Source organism: Caloenas nicobarica, chromosome Z (assembly GCF_036013445.1).
Source record: "Caloenas nicobarica isolate bCalNic1 chromosome Z, bCalNic1.hap1, whole genome shotgun sequence".
Taxonomy (NCBI): domain Eukaryota; kingdom Metazoa; phylum Chordata; class Aves; order Columbiformes; family Columbidae; genus Caloenas; species Caloenas nicobarica.
Window position 1 is genome coordinate 20556587 of NC_088284.1, and position 12811 is coordinate 20569397.

The 12811-nt window shown below is 37.5% G+C and overlaps 1 protein-coding gene across 1 annotated transcript in view; it reads right to left on the reverse strand.

Annotated features, from left to right (window-relative positions):
• LMBRD2 (LMBR1 domain containing 2) overlaps positions 1-12811 on the reverse strand; it is a 36547-nt gene that overhangs the window by 15189 nt on the left and 8547 nt on the right. Inside the window, exons 4-14 of the mRNA XM_065656240.1 lie at positions 12105-12200; positions 11193-11360; positions 9401-9611; positions 6198-6272; positions 5749-5862; positions 4996-5179; positions 4154-4335; positions 3274-3407; positions 2954-3059; positions 2108-2205; positions 168-271 (exon numbers count right to left, since the gene is read on the reverse strand). Coding sequence (XP_065512312.1) covers positions 168-271; positions 2108-2205; positions 2954-3059; positions 3274-3407; positions 4154-4335; positions 4996-5179; positions 5749-5862; positions 6198-6272; positions 9401-9611; positions 11193-11360; positions 12105-12200 — 1472 coding nt within the window. The remainder of the gene's footprint in view (positions 1-167; positions 272-2107; positions 2206-2953; positions 3060-3273; positions 3408-4153; positions 4336-4995; positions 5180-5748; positions 5863-6197; positions 6273-9400; positions 9612-11192; positions 11361-12104; positions 12201-12811) is intronic.

A 12811-nucleotide genomic window follows, 5' to 3' on the forward strand; every position in this document is an offset into this window, starting at 1 on the left:
CAAACACAGAGCTGTAACTCTACTGCATTTTGTGCAGCAGACTGCCTCAGCAGTTTTTGAAATATTGACAAGCTATATGGAAGTTTTTTTGTGCAATGTTTCAGACAAATTTAATGCAACAACATATAATATTTTGTAGAAAAATTAGGATAGAGGACCTAACTTACCTCTTCTGATTAGCTCTTTTCCTTCATCGATCAAATCAGAGGTCATTTCGCTGTCCCCCATGAACTGCTGGAATCCCAAAAGATTCAAACAACGAGTTCCTAAACTGGTAAAAGCAGAAGAACCAATTTCCTTTGTTAATTTACAATGAATAGTTTATATTATACTGCAAAATGTAAGAAAAATTATTCAGAAATGTATGGACAATTAAAGCAAAAAAGCAATATAGAAGAAAAGACAGATTATTCTACTAGTTGAGAAATCAGAAAATTTAGAACAGTGACAGGTTCCTAAATCCAACTGAAAAGTGATGGAATGATGCCACTCAAATAGTGAGATAAAACTGTTTATAGTCTGAGAGTAGTGCAAATTATTTAAGGTAAGGCAATTGCTTGAAATATTCTCAGATATAACAGAATTTCTACCTATGATATCTCATTGACTCTTCTTTGTCAGAAGATGATTACTATAAAAATTCTGCCTATTATAACTTCCGTGTTTTTTAAAGAGTAATAACATAGGAAAGCCACCTGGATCTCAGGTTTCACTCAAGAGAAATGCGTGGCACACTCTTACACTGTAGGGATGCTGGCTGCCACTTTGGATAACTGTTATGCAGCAGTCAGGTCTTGCTCCATCTTTTTTAAGCTAGTCTTGGAACTACGTATCCTGAAACCAATTTCACCTTTTCAACTTCACACCAGAACAGAACTGCTGGTTCTGTTACAGTTTTCCTCTCTGCAAACTGGAGCATCAATATCATGTTCAAAGTTGGCTTCACTGTATATCTGTGCTGTAAAGTTTTTTTCCTATACTATCTGAACTTTAAGCTTGCTGGATTAAACAAGGGAGAGAGCCTTCCTTGATAGATTTTAATTAAACATTAAGTTTTGCACTTATCTGAATTATTAGAGGGCACTGAAGTTCATGCAAAGCAATCTCTCTTTTAGTTTATTTTCTTTCTTTTCACTATGGCATTCTAGATTCAGGATTAACACAGACAAAAAGTCACACAAATTATTTTCTCGTCATTAGGTTTCCTGTTTACTTTTCATTTTAGTGGGGTTTTTTTGTGTGGTTTTGGTTGGTTGGTTGGTTTGGTTTTGTTGTTTGTTTTCTTTTTTTCCTACACCACTACTTTTGTCACCTAACCTAAAGATAAGCAGTGAAAACCTAGGACTGACTCCTTGTCATTTTACTATCTGTGGATGCACCCAGGGTATTAATGTACATTCAAGGCATTTAACTACAATATATGACTCACAACACATATATTGCTTCTGACTGAATGGTAATGCAAAACCGATGAAGTGAAAATAAATGTAGCCCAGCAAGGTCAGACAGAAAGTATCTCATCCTTTACAGTGGTCAAAAGCAGACATCCTGAAATATAAGGATAAAGCAAGCATATAACAGTGTTTTCTGCAGTTACCCTGCCAGTCTCCAACAAACTGTGGCTTGGGGAGACAAGATCAAATGATCTAAACCAGTATGCTTTCAAATGGAATTCTGCTAATGGATCAGAGATTTGTTATAAGTCTATTAAAAAGTTCACTACATAAAGTTTCTGCTAATGCTTTTTAGCTTATTAGAAAAACCTTGCTGATAACATAGCTTCCTCATGGTAATATTGATGGCAAAAGCAGAATCCAAACGTTTGTGGGCTCCAAAGTTTAGAACAGATCAGACCTCAAAAATCTATGAATGAAGTTTGACGGGGAAAAAATGCCCACAAACTCAGTTATGAGTTAATACAATCAATATTCTTAAAATATACACATTTCACAGATATAAATAGCAAATTATTGTTTTAGTTTTTGTATTTTTATTAATATGTCACAACTCAACTGCTGCAAGATGAGAAGGGAATCTCTTCCTGATTGCTGAAACTAATATTATTAATGTAAAGAAACATGGAGGATCTATCTTGCAGATCTCTTACCTAAAGTATGTGGCAATACAAAGAATGACAACAAGCATTGGGTAATATATATAGAAACCATCTGCAATAAAAGACAGCACCCTCATGGATCCCATTATCTGAAAAAAAAAAAATCCATAAGAAACAAGCTCTAATCAGATATACTCTAAATATATCCATAAAGATTGTGCCACCTCCCTGTTTGCAGTCCATAACACACAAATACACAATCTTTTACAGTTACTGAAACATAGATAAGTATTATCATCACAAATCTGATGCAAACAGTTGACCCAAAATGCCCAGATACACAGGCCGCCTCTCACAGTGTACCCACTTTGAGGTTTCTAAAATGCTAGATCTTCTTGTCTCACCTAATCCAGAACCAGTGGCAAATCTGGTGACTCTTTTCATCTGCTGTGAAAGGAGTCTCTGGACAACAATAAGAATCTACCTGCTAACAGCCCAGGTATGAGATGTAACATGGTTTCCTAGAGAAACTGTTGTTCAGTAAAACCAAACTCACTAGTTTCAAATGACAAGTTAGGTTTGCTCCCAACGATGCCCTGTATGCTAAAGCACGTGGAAGGTAAAGCGATTAGGATATGAAGCACAGTCTGAACTCTTCACCATAGTACTCTACTTTCTTAGGATAACGAGACTGAAACAGAAAAAGTGATCTATCAATGACACCTGTGTAGCTAGTAAACATTGCCAAATGCCTGGTCTATAAGCAAGTATTTCTACCCCATTTAATAGTACTGAAACGATTAGAATATCTGAATCTTACTATAGGAAGTATTTAAAAATATATTGCCTATTCTCCAAACCATAGATAAGCCTCAAAAACACATTTTCTGTACTTACAGATGTATAAGCAGTTGGCTGAGTCTTTTTGTGAGAGATCGTTGCGTCCATATGGGTCAAGCCCAAAAAGTTCAAGCATAATGGTGGAGTAAGACGGCAAAATAACCTGCACGAATGCAAGTGGCAACAACAATTTAAATAATTTCTTGCACTAAAAATATTAAGAAATCATAACTGGATATATCACAGAATAATCATGTACTGGTCATTAGGATTTATACCCATATGTCTATAAATGGAAGAATATAAATGAAGGTTTCATGCACATTTTCAATTGACTATTTGACAGAATATCTGCAAAATATATGCCACATACTCACATGCCACTGAAAAGGAGACTGTACGCATCTGTCTGATGATGTGAAGCTAAGTAATAATAGTTAAATACACGGATCCTGAAGACGGTAGAGTAAACACAAATACTTAGGAAAAAGATGGTAAGAAAACAGGCCATCTAGGGGGAAAAAAAAAGTTATTTGAATGCAGAACTCTGCTAAAGGTTTTAATGTATTCAATACATAATTTGTACATGTAACAGGTAGACTGCAGTCTAATTTTTCATTTCAAGATGAGACACCACCACCAGCTCTGAGAAAAGTTTCAGTTGTTTTTTAAGTTGAAAATGATACTTTTAACATTCTGCACTTCATATAAGCTAACACAACTGACCCTAGGAATGTTTACTTTTTTTTGTTATGTAAATGAAATTGTTGTAATTGCCTTAATAATTACTATGACTGGTTTGACATTTCTTCTCACAAAAAGTGATACAAATAATGTTTTCAATTCAACCTATTTTGTTAATATATTGGAAATTTTCAGCTCAGTTCCTTTACTGGTCAGTTTGTGCACGCATACGCTAGCCACACCTGTGACTGGATTTCTGGTCAGCAGCAAATTCCTGTTCAGGAAAGAGAGATCATGTACACGGCTGATTAGACACAAAGTCTAAAAACCTAAGCTCCAAGTTAATGTTTAACAAATTACACATCATACTCAGCTCAACTGAGTATCCACATATTGGAAAGTTGTAAGAAGTGGCAAAAGGTAGACACAGAAACAAAGTTTGGTATTATGAATTTCAGAGACCTTCTGAAAACAGATTAGTCAGAGATATATTTTTAAATCAATCTGGTCTACTATTATTGTAATAAAAATCTATCTGAAAATATTTTTGTTGAGCAATTATCCCAAACTTACCTCTATGTATATATAATTATATGTCTTTTCTGCCAGCTGAATGAAAACTGCAAACAGTGACAAAACTGGTTTTGTGCTGAAAAACGTGCACTCTGACCACACAACAATTACAGAAAATGTGGCCAGAACAACTGCAAGCACCCTGTAAAACCATGGTCGCAGAAGACATTCCCAGTACCACTCTGGAAAAAACAAACACACACACATCCGGAATGGATTAATGAAGATTACACAACCAGAAACAGAACTCCTTCACAAAAGTGTTATGAATTTCTTGCACACACACCCTTAAAATCAAGGCTGGAATCTGTGGGTCACACACTTAATTTCAGGGCTACTCCAATAATATTATTGGCCTGCCCTGGAAATAACTCATTACTGGTGCACAACAAATTAGAAGTTAAAACACAATTAGGAGAAGACACTTTCTAGAAAGATGCACAAGCAGCCGCATCTCCTAATGTTTGGTACATGACAGATGAAGAGTCCCTTCCTCTTTGATTTACTGGAAGAGTGGTGCCACCTCAAGAATATCCCACGAATGTAGAAGGTAGCCATGATCCAATAATTTAAAGTTGCTATTTTTCTTCCCTTTTCTAAGGCTTGAAAGTTTGCTATTGCTATTATAACATGTAACTGCTATTAAATTTGTAAAAAAAATTAAGCTTATGGTCAAGTGCATTAACCAAAACCTGATGGCTATTCCATTACATAAATGCATTGAGATACATATTTGGTTCCCTCTATTGTAACTGAACATTTTACATAAACCAATTGGGTCTTCTTACAAAACAGTAACCCTCGTTCCTTTACATATTCAAAATGTGCATGACAGCACTTACCAACAGTTGGTGTGTAGAAATACTGAAAAAATTTATTCTCTGGTTCCTGGGAATGAAAGGTATGAACAAACTGTCGAGTTGCACTGGTTTCATTTTTTGCCACATCTTCTAGATAAAATGCTTGTTCTAAAAGAATTTGCCACTGGACCTGTGTACGACGATGTCTCTGTACTGAATAGATTACCTATAATAAATTCCAAGATATCATGGTTACGACATACTTGTTTCAAGAGACGAGAGAAAAAATTTGCAAAATCCCTTCAAATGTCTACATTATAGAGTTACAAAGATGAGTCCTGCACACCCACAGTCAATTCTCTAAATATATAAATCATAAGAGGACTATATACATGACTGCTGAGTTTCACAGTTCTTTCATCACAATCTATCTGCAGCAATTACTTTTTCCAACATGTCGCTTTATTTTTGCATCTTAGTTAATACCAGACTTTTAATACTATTTCTTTAGAATGCACTGTCTATCAATCATTACAAGGTTTACTCACAGGTAAAACACTGTCAAGATACAGCACAACAAGAACACTTTTATGGATGAGAAATTTCATCTGGACATCACTTGGGATATTAAATTTCTGTATTTTCTTTCACTAAGAAAAGTTTATGTTAAGTAGCAATCCCAAACTCCAATATACTCAGCAATTCAGGTAAAGCGCATTGAAAAATGTTTGTTTGACTAGCATTTATTCTAATTACACTACCATAATAAATGAGAGGATGCCTCACTTAATATACCTGCTTGTGAAGTTTGACCAAACTTTTTTCACTTGGGTAATTGTTCTGTCTTTCATCAAAATCTTCATAATCGTCCATGTTCCTACCCATTCTTTCCTGGTACTCAGTAGGACACTGGAAGGAAAAGGGAAAATTAACTGGAAGACAAAGGAGCACCATGTGTTCTTCTTAATTATTTGTAAATATTTAGGACATTTCACGCAGCTGAAAAGCTCACTCTAAGCACAGATTTTTCTCTTCCTAAAATGCTACGTATGTTAAAGTACAATAGACAATTAGATACATCATAAGAAAGCATTCCACAAAGACTTTGAACCCGAAGTCTGGTCAGAAACTCAGAAGATGCCAATTAGATTTTATATTAAGAGGAAAAGAAAGCAATGTACAAGAATTCAGTAGATGCGGAAGTACCCTCTCCCAATTATGGCTGAAGATGAGCAATTTGTTACCTTTTTCAGTATTGTATCAACACATTTTCTCAAAGGGTGGTTATACTTGATACACTCGCTTACTTTACGGACTTCCTGTTGAAGAAAAAAAAATATGAGTTGTTTCATTATGTTAAAAAGATTAAAAAATTTAACAGGGTCAGATAAGAGTTCCAGCCCTCCCAATGGAAAAGATAACCATCAGGGCTTAAAAACAACAGAACTTCCTAAAAGCCACAGCTTTACTAGACAACTAATAAAAGATAATTGAAGTATTATTTATAGGGAACATTATACTTTTAAAAAACAAACAAACCCACACATGTCAGTGTGCAAACATTACTCTGTGAACATCTGGAGGATTGGTTTCTATGTATGAATGCTGAAATGGAAAATACTTTCTTGTTTTAGTTGTAGGTAAAGAGGAGGAGCTTCTATCTTACCTGGTTTAGTTTCACTTTTATTGCTTTAAGCAGCTTGATGAATATCCTTTTACACTACTTCATTTTATATCTTCCTCACATTTATCTGCACATAGATCACTTCTGAGACCATTCGGCATTTAAGTACTAAAAAGATGCTACCTAACAGCTAGATAAGTTGTGTCGGAACTGACTCTAGCAGTTTATCAGGCTTAGTGAGAACTAGATTCTTCATCCTACTGGCAATCCAGAGATAATCTTTTGATGCTTTTTTGTTATTGTTACAAAGGGCACTTAAAAAAAAAAGATGTCAGTCCTAGACTCTGGAGGACAGAAATAATTGTAAAGGCTTAGAAATCTTGTGAAATAGGATGATTAGGCAGACAGAAGAATTGTGTTTGTGCGGTGTGACACAGAAGGCTAAATGGATATAGACAGTCCTTCAACATATAAAAGGGTGTTCTAATAGAGGAATGTCAGTCATTCTAGATGCCCTCTGAATCTCCTGAGGGAATGACCACAAGAGATCTGTTTAGTCTCTGGCAAAGAACTTTTCATTATGTAGTGGGATTATGAAAAACAAACAAGCAAACAAAATTCCACAAGAATGTCTTAAGCGTCAATCCTAACATATTCAGGCCTGTCAAGTAGAGCCCTGGACTGGAAAAAACAACTGGGATGTATCCTCAAGTATTACATTTTCTTGTGTCTTTGGAATCTCTGATAAGGGAAGAAAACAAAAGCCTAAACTAAACTGGGTGAGAGATAAAATGTTGTGACTTATTTGACACAGCAGCCAGTCATAATATTGACAATCAAGTTCTCAGAGTCAGTACCAGCATTCTTGAGAATTTTTCATTATTTTCCACACATTTCAGTGTTCCTGTGAAGGCTGAAAATCAAATATTGGCCAGCATTTCTAAAGTATAGTGCAATTGTTTCTAGACTGAAAGAAGAAAAAAAGTGGACAAATAAAAGTGAAGGACCAGTACTGTTCAATATCTTCATCAATGCCATAGATAGCGGGATTGAGTGCGCCCTCAGCAAGTGTGCAAATGACAGCAAGACTGACACGCAAGCTTGTCGATTGACGCTCCTGAGGGACAGGATGCCATCCAGAGGGACCTGGACAAGCTCGAGAAGTGGGTTCATGTGAACCTCATGAGGTTCAACGAGGCCAAGTGCAAGGTCCTGCACCTGGGTCAGGGCAACCCCTGGTAACAACACAGGCTTGGGGGAAGAATGTATTGAGAGCAGCCCTGTGGAGAAGGACTTGGGGGTACTGATGGATGAAAGATTGGACACGAACCAGCAATGTGCACTTGCAGCCCAGAAAGCCAATCATCTCTTGAGCTGCATCAAAAGGAGCGTGTCCAGCAGGTCGAGGGAGGTGGTTCTGCCCCTCTGCCCTGCTCTGGTGAGACCCCACCTGGAGTCCTGTGTCCAGCCCTGGAGCCCTCAGTACAGGAAAGACATGGACCTGTTGGAGAGGAGCCAGAGGAGACGCAGGAATGATGAGAGGGCTGGAACAGCTCTGCTGTGAGGACAGGCTGAGAGAGTTGGGCTTGTTCAGTCTGGAGAAGAGAAGGCTCTGGGGAGACCTTATTGCAGTCTTTCAGTGTTTAAAAGGGGCTTATAAGAAAGATGGGACAGACTTTTTAGCAGGGCCTTTTAACGACATGGGGTAATGGTTTTAAACTAGAGGAGAGGAAATCCAGGCTAGACACAAGGAAGACATTTTTTACAATGAGGGTGGTAAAATACTGGAACAGGTTGCCCAGAGAGGTGGTCGATGCCCCATCCCTGGAGACATTCAAGGCCAGGCTGGACGGGACTCTGAGCAACCTGATCTAATTGAAGATGTTCCTGCTCATGGCAGGGAGGTTGGACTAGATGAGCTTTGAAGGTCCCTTCCAACCCAAACTATTCTATGATTCTATGGTTGTATGAAGTGCTAAACTCTGAAACAAGGTTTTATCATACATTAACAATATAATGTATTTTATGTTGTGTATGATATAACCTCAGAATCTGTCAGTCACTCTACCTGACTTAAAGGACAATCTAGCACAAGATAACAGTCTAGTAGGAGACCCTCTTTTCAGGGAAGTTTGCTGCATTCCTGGGATTTAAATTAGGGATGTCACGACAAGACTAAACAGCTTAATATAACAGGCTGGAGAGTTGGGTGGAGATAAATTCAATGAAATATCAAAAAGAGATTTCAGAGTCCTGGGAAGAATGCTAGAAAATCAGGAGTGTAGGTTACTGTTTTCCGCAATCCTCCCAGTAACATGGGGAGACTTTGGAGAAACAGGCAAATGCAGGAGATCAATACCTGGCTCCAGAACTGGTGTTTCCACCAAAACTTTGTGTTTTTAAACCATAGAAGAGCGTTCAAGGCACAAGGTATGTTCCGTAGAATAGAATAGATTAGAATAGTTCAGTTGGAAGTGATCTACAGTGATCATCTAGTCCAATTGCCTCACCACTTCAGGGCTGACTAAAATATCATTTATATTAAGAGCACTGTCCAAATGCCCCTTAAACACTGACAGGCTTGGAGATATCAAGTTCCCATGGCTATCAAGTTGCCAAGTTCTTCACACCAGGGACTTTTTCTCTTTTGATTTTTAGACATTGAGTGTCATCAAGTAGCACACTATGATGATTCTCTTAATTTACTGGTACTTCACAGTAAGTTCACAACATTTACGTTTTCTTGCCACAAGTGCCCAACACTAGGAAATTCAGAGATGATTAACAGCAGCCTTTACTTCATAGTGCAAGCTAGTTACTTACCTCCATAATATCCTCTAAATTCTCCTCTGCATCTGCTTTTTCAGTCATTAGTTTGGCAGCTTTGAAATAGGTCTTCATGAGTAGATAACCCCTCTTGGCCCCATTCCAGTGAGAACGGGGAATTTCCACCAAACCATAACCCAAAAGCAACACAAGAAGAAAGAGACCCCATGTGTTTGCAGCAGCTATCCCAATAGTCTGAAGTTGGTTCCTAAGGAAAAAAACAAGAGCAAAAACAAACAAAAAAAATGCAAACAAACGGCATCCTCGTACCACAACTGCAAGAAAGCAACCTTGAAGTCTCACACTTTGGTCACAACAACCCCATGCAACGCTACAAGCTCGGGGAAGAGTGGCTGGAAAGCTGCCTGTTGGAAAAGGATCTGGGGGTGTTGATTTACAGTGGCTGAACATGAGCCAGCAGTGTGCCCAGGTGGCCAAAAAGGCCAACAGCATCCTGGCTTGTATCAGAAGTAGTGTGGCCAGCAGGACTGGGGAAGTGATCGTGCCGCTGTTCTCGGCACTGGCAAGGCCCCACCTCGAATCCTGTGTTCAGTTTTGGGCCCTTCACTACAGGAAAGACATTGAGGTGCTGGAGAGAGTTCAGAGAAGGGCAACAAAGTTGGTGAGGGGTCTACAGCACAAGTCTGATGAGGAGCAGCTGAGGGAACTGGGGCTGTTTAGCCTGGAGAAAAGGAGGCTGAGGGGAGACCTTATCGCTGTTTACAACTACCTGAAAGGAGGTTGCAGCATGGAGGGTGTTGGTCTCCCAAGGACTGAGCAACAGGACGAGAGGAAATGGCCTCAAGTTGTGCCAGGGGAGGTTTAGATTGGATATTAGGAAAAACTTCTTCATAGAAAGGGTTATTAAGCACTGCAACAGGCTGCTCAGGGAAGTGGTGGAGTCACCATCCCTGCAAGTGTTTGAAAGATGTGTAGATGTGGCACTTAGGGAGATGGTTTAGTGGTGGACTTGGCAGTGTTAGGTTAACGATTGGCCTCGATCTTAAAGGTCTCTTACAACCTAAATGATCCTATGATTCTAGGTATCTATGCACCAACATGGCTTCCACGTTTACAGGAAGAGACTTTGTGTATCTGCCATAATCTCATGTTTCTGCCCTTTCTGAAGGGAAGACAAATATTTGTTCTCAAAGGAGTATGTTCCTTTAGGAAACAACATGAATTTAGCAAACTTATTGAAAACCAGGTCAAAATACCATACTGCCAGTTACTGTAAGAAAAAGCCTCAGAACACAGGATTTGTATTCAGAAGTGGAAATTGAAAGCAACTAGGCACTACATGACAGTGTTTACTGCTATATTTAGTATGAAAGACTGTTAGCAATGTTATGAATACTTACCTTATGGCCTTTAAATAGCATCTACAGGAGACAGAAGCACTACACAGGAAATACTGACACAGATTTTTTGAAAGATGTTATTTTGAAAACACTGAGAAAGTTTCTACTAACTTCGCAAATGCTTTTGTGGGGAGAAAAAACCTAATGCATTGCAAATATAAGAGGATTCCTCTCCCCTACTTATCAAAATCAGAAAACCAGGAGACAAATTTCTACAAATAGCAAAAAAATCCCTTTCCAGAAAAAAGTTAAAAATTTCCAACTGTCTAGAAAAAATAGTATTAACTAAAATGTGGTGGTTTTTTTTTTTTTTGCTTTTTTGTTTGTTTGTGTTTGTTTTTGTTTTTTTAAAGACCCATTTCATCTACAGAAGAGATCATCTGGGACAATTTCTTAAGAACTCATGCAAGTGCTTACATTATTCTTACCATTGTAAATTGAAGTTTGGGTTTACAGCCACATATATTAAAAATGCTCCAAAAATCAGCAAGTAAGTGCCATAATAAATTGCGTTCTCAATCAATGCAGTTTTAATCTTTCCAGTAATGGAGAACCCTCCTGATCTGGCATATGATTGCATGAAAGGCAGAAGAATCCTAGGAGCAAAGCAAACAAAACCAAACCACATCAGCCAAACAAAACAAACCAAAAAATGTAGTTTAGCAGTGGTAGGATACTGAGGCAGGGGTGCTGAAACTAAAGACTCCCAAGCTTCCAACAAAATTAGCTAGTTACATGTTTTTATTCTACATGTACTGGTCTGATGGAAAACGTTAAACAAGCTGACTTTAATAATAAAAAGCTTTGTTATCAAAGAACTTGCTACCAACCCTGATATTCTTGACTGAGCTACAAAAATCATTATTTGATGTTAGGTTGATAAGAAACCACACATCAATCTAGCCCAAAAGCATAGACAATGAGTTTGCTGTAGCTGTATCTATAGCTTTATATAGGATTCCACACAAAACCAAATAATTTAATTAGTTCTCAAAAATTACCCAGGTTTTTTGTGGAATTATTTTGGTGTTCTGCTGCCCAAAATCACTTTTCTTTTCAGACAATCTATCCATAAACACCTCCATGGGTAAACTGCTCAGTTTCAACTACAAAATTTAACCAAGAATACATGGTTGCCACCTGAAAAGGTATAAAAAAAAAAGTATGCTCAATAAAGTACAGTAATTATTAGAGAAATTTCACTAAAAATAATATATGATTAGATAGCTTTGTGGAATAGTGAGATATATTCTTAAAGAGTATGCTATGACCGTTAAGATGTTACACTTAAAAATTATATCTATATTATAGCCTTTGTTACATGCTTTTGTCTTACTTACCATGTTAAAAACTGCGACGTCCAATAGACAACACGCCAGAAAATTGGCATAATTCCATCAGGAATATAACTCCATGGTTTTAAACATTTTGGCTTGCTGCAACAATGTAAAGAAGCTTATTGTTAGTTGTAACATCAAGAGTATAAAAAAATATTTTCTATAAATTCCCCTATCTAGAAAGGTCTTTGAAAGTAGCATAGAAGTAATACACTACTATTTGAGTAAGTACTCAACCATCAAGCATCTCAGAAGAAAATAAACTGACCCACCCTTTAAAAATATTTATCATTCTCCGCTCTGCAAATAACATATCTGGATAAGACAGCTTTCTTAGAGAAAAAAGCAGTAGCTCAAAGACTAAAGAGAAATAAGCAATTAAGCAATTTAAGGTAACAAGTCTTCTGTTTGGGCAGGAAATACTTTTTTTCATGCAAATAAAAACACTTCTGTAAGCAGAAGACCATTCAACTTTAGCTAGTGCAGCAGGTTTTTAAAATATATCTAGGGACCCCATCACCCAGCTCTAATACCCAGAGCATTTAGTGGTAAAAAAGATGTATTACTTGTTTCTTCTGTCACCCAGCTGGGTTTAGTCAGGCTTATATACACTTTGATTTGTTGAGCCAAAACTCTTCTGACAGGTAGTGTTTGCTTCAGAAGACCAGAAGAGCTATGAGAGTCTTTTAGTTTAAAGAGACCAAAAGACA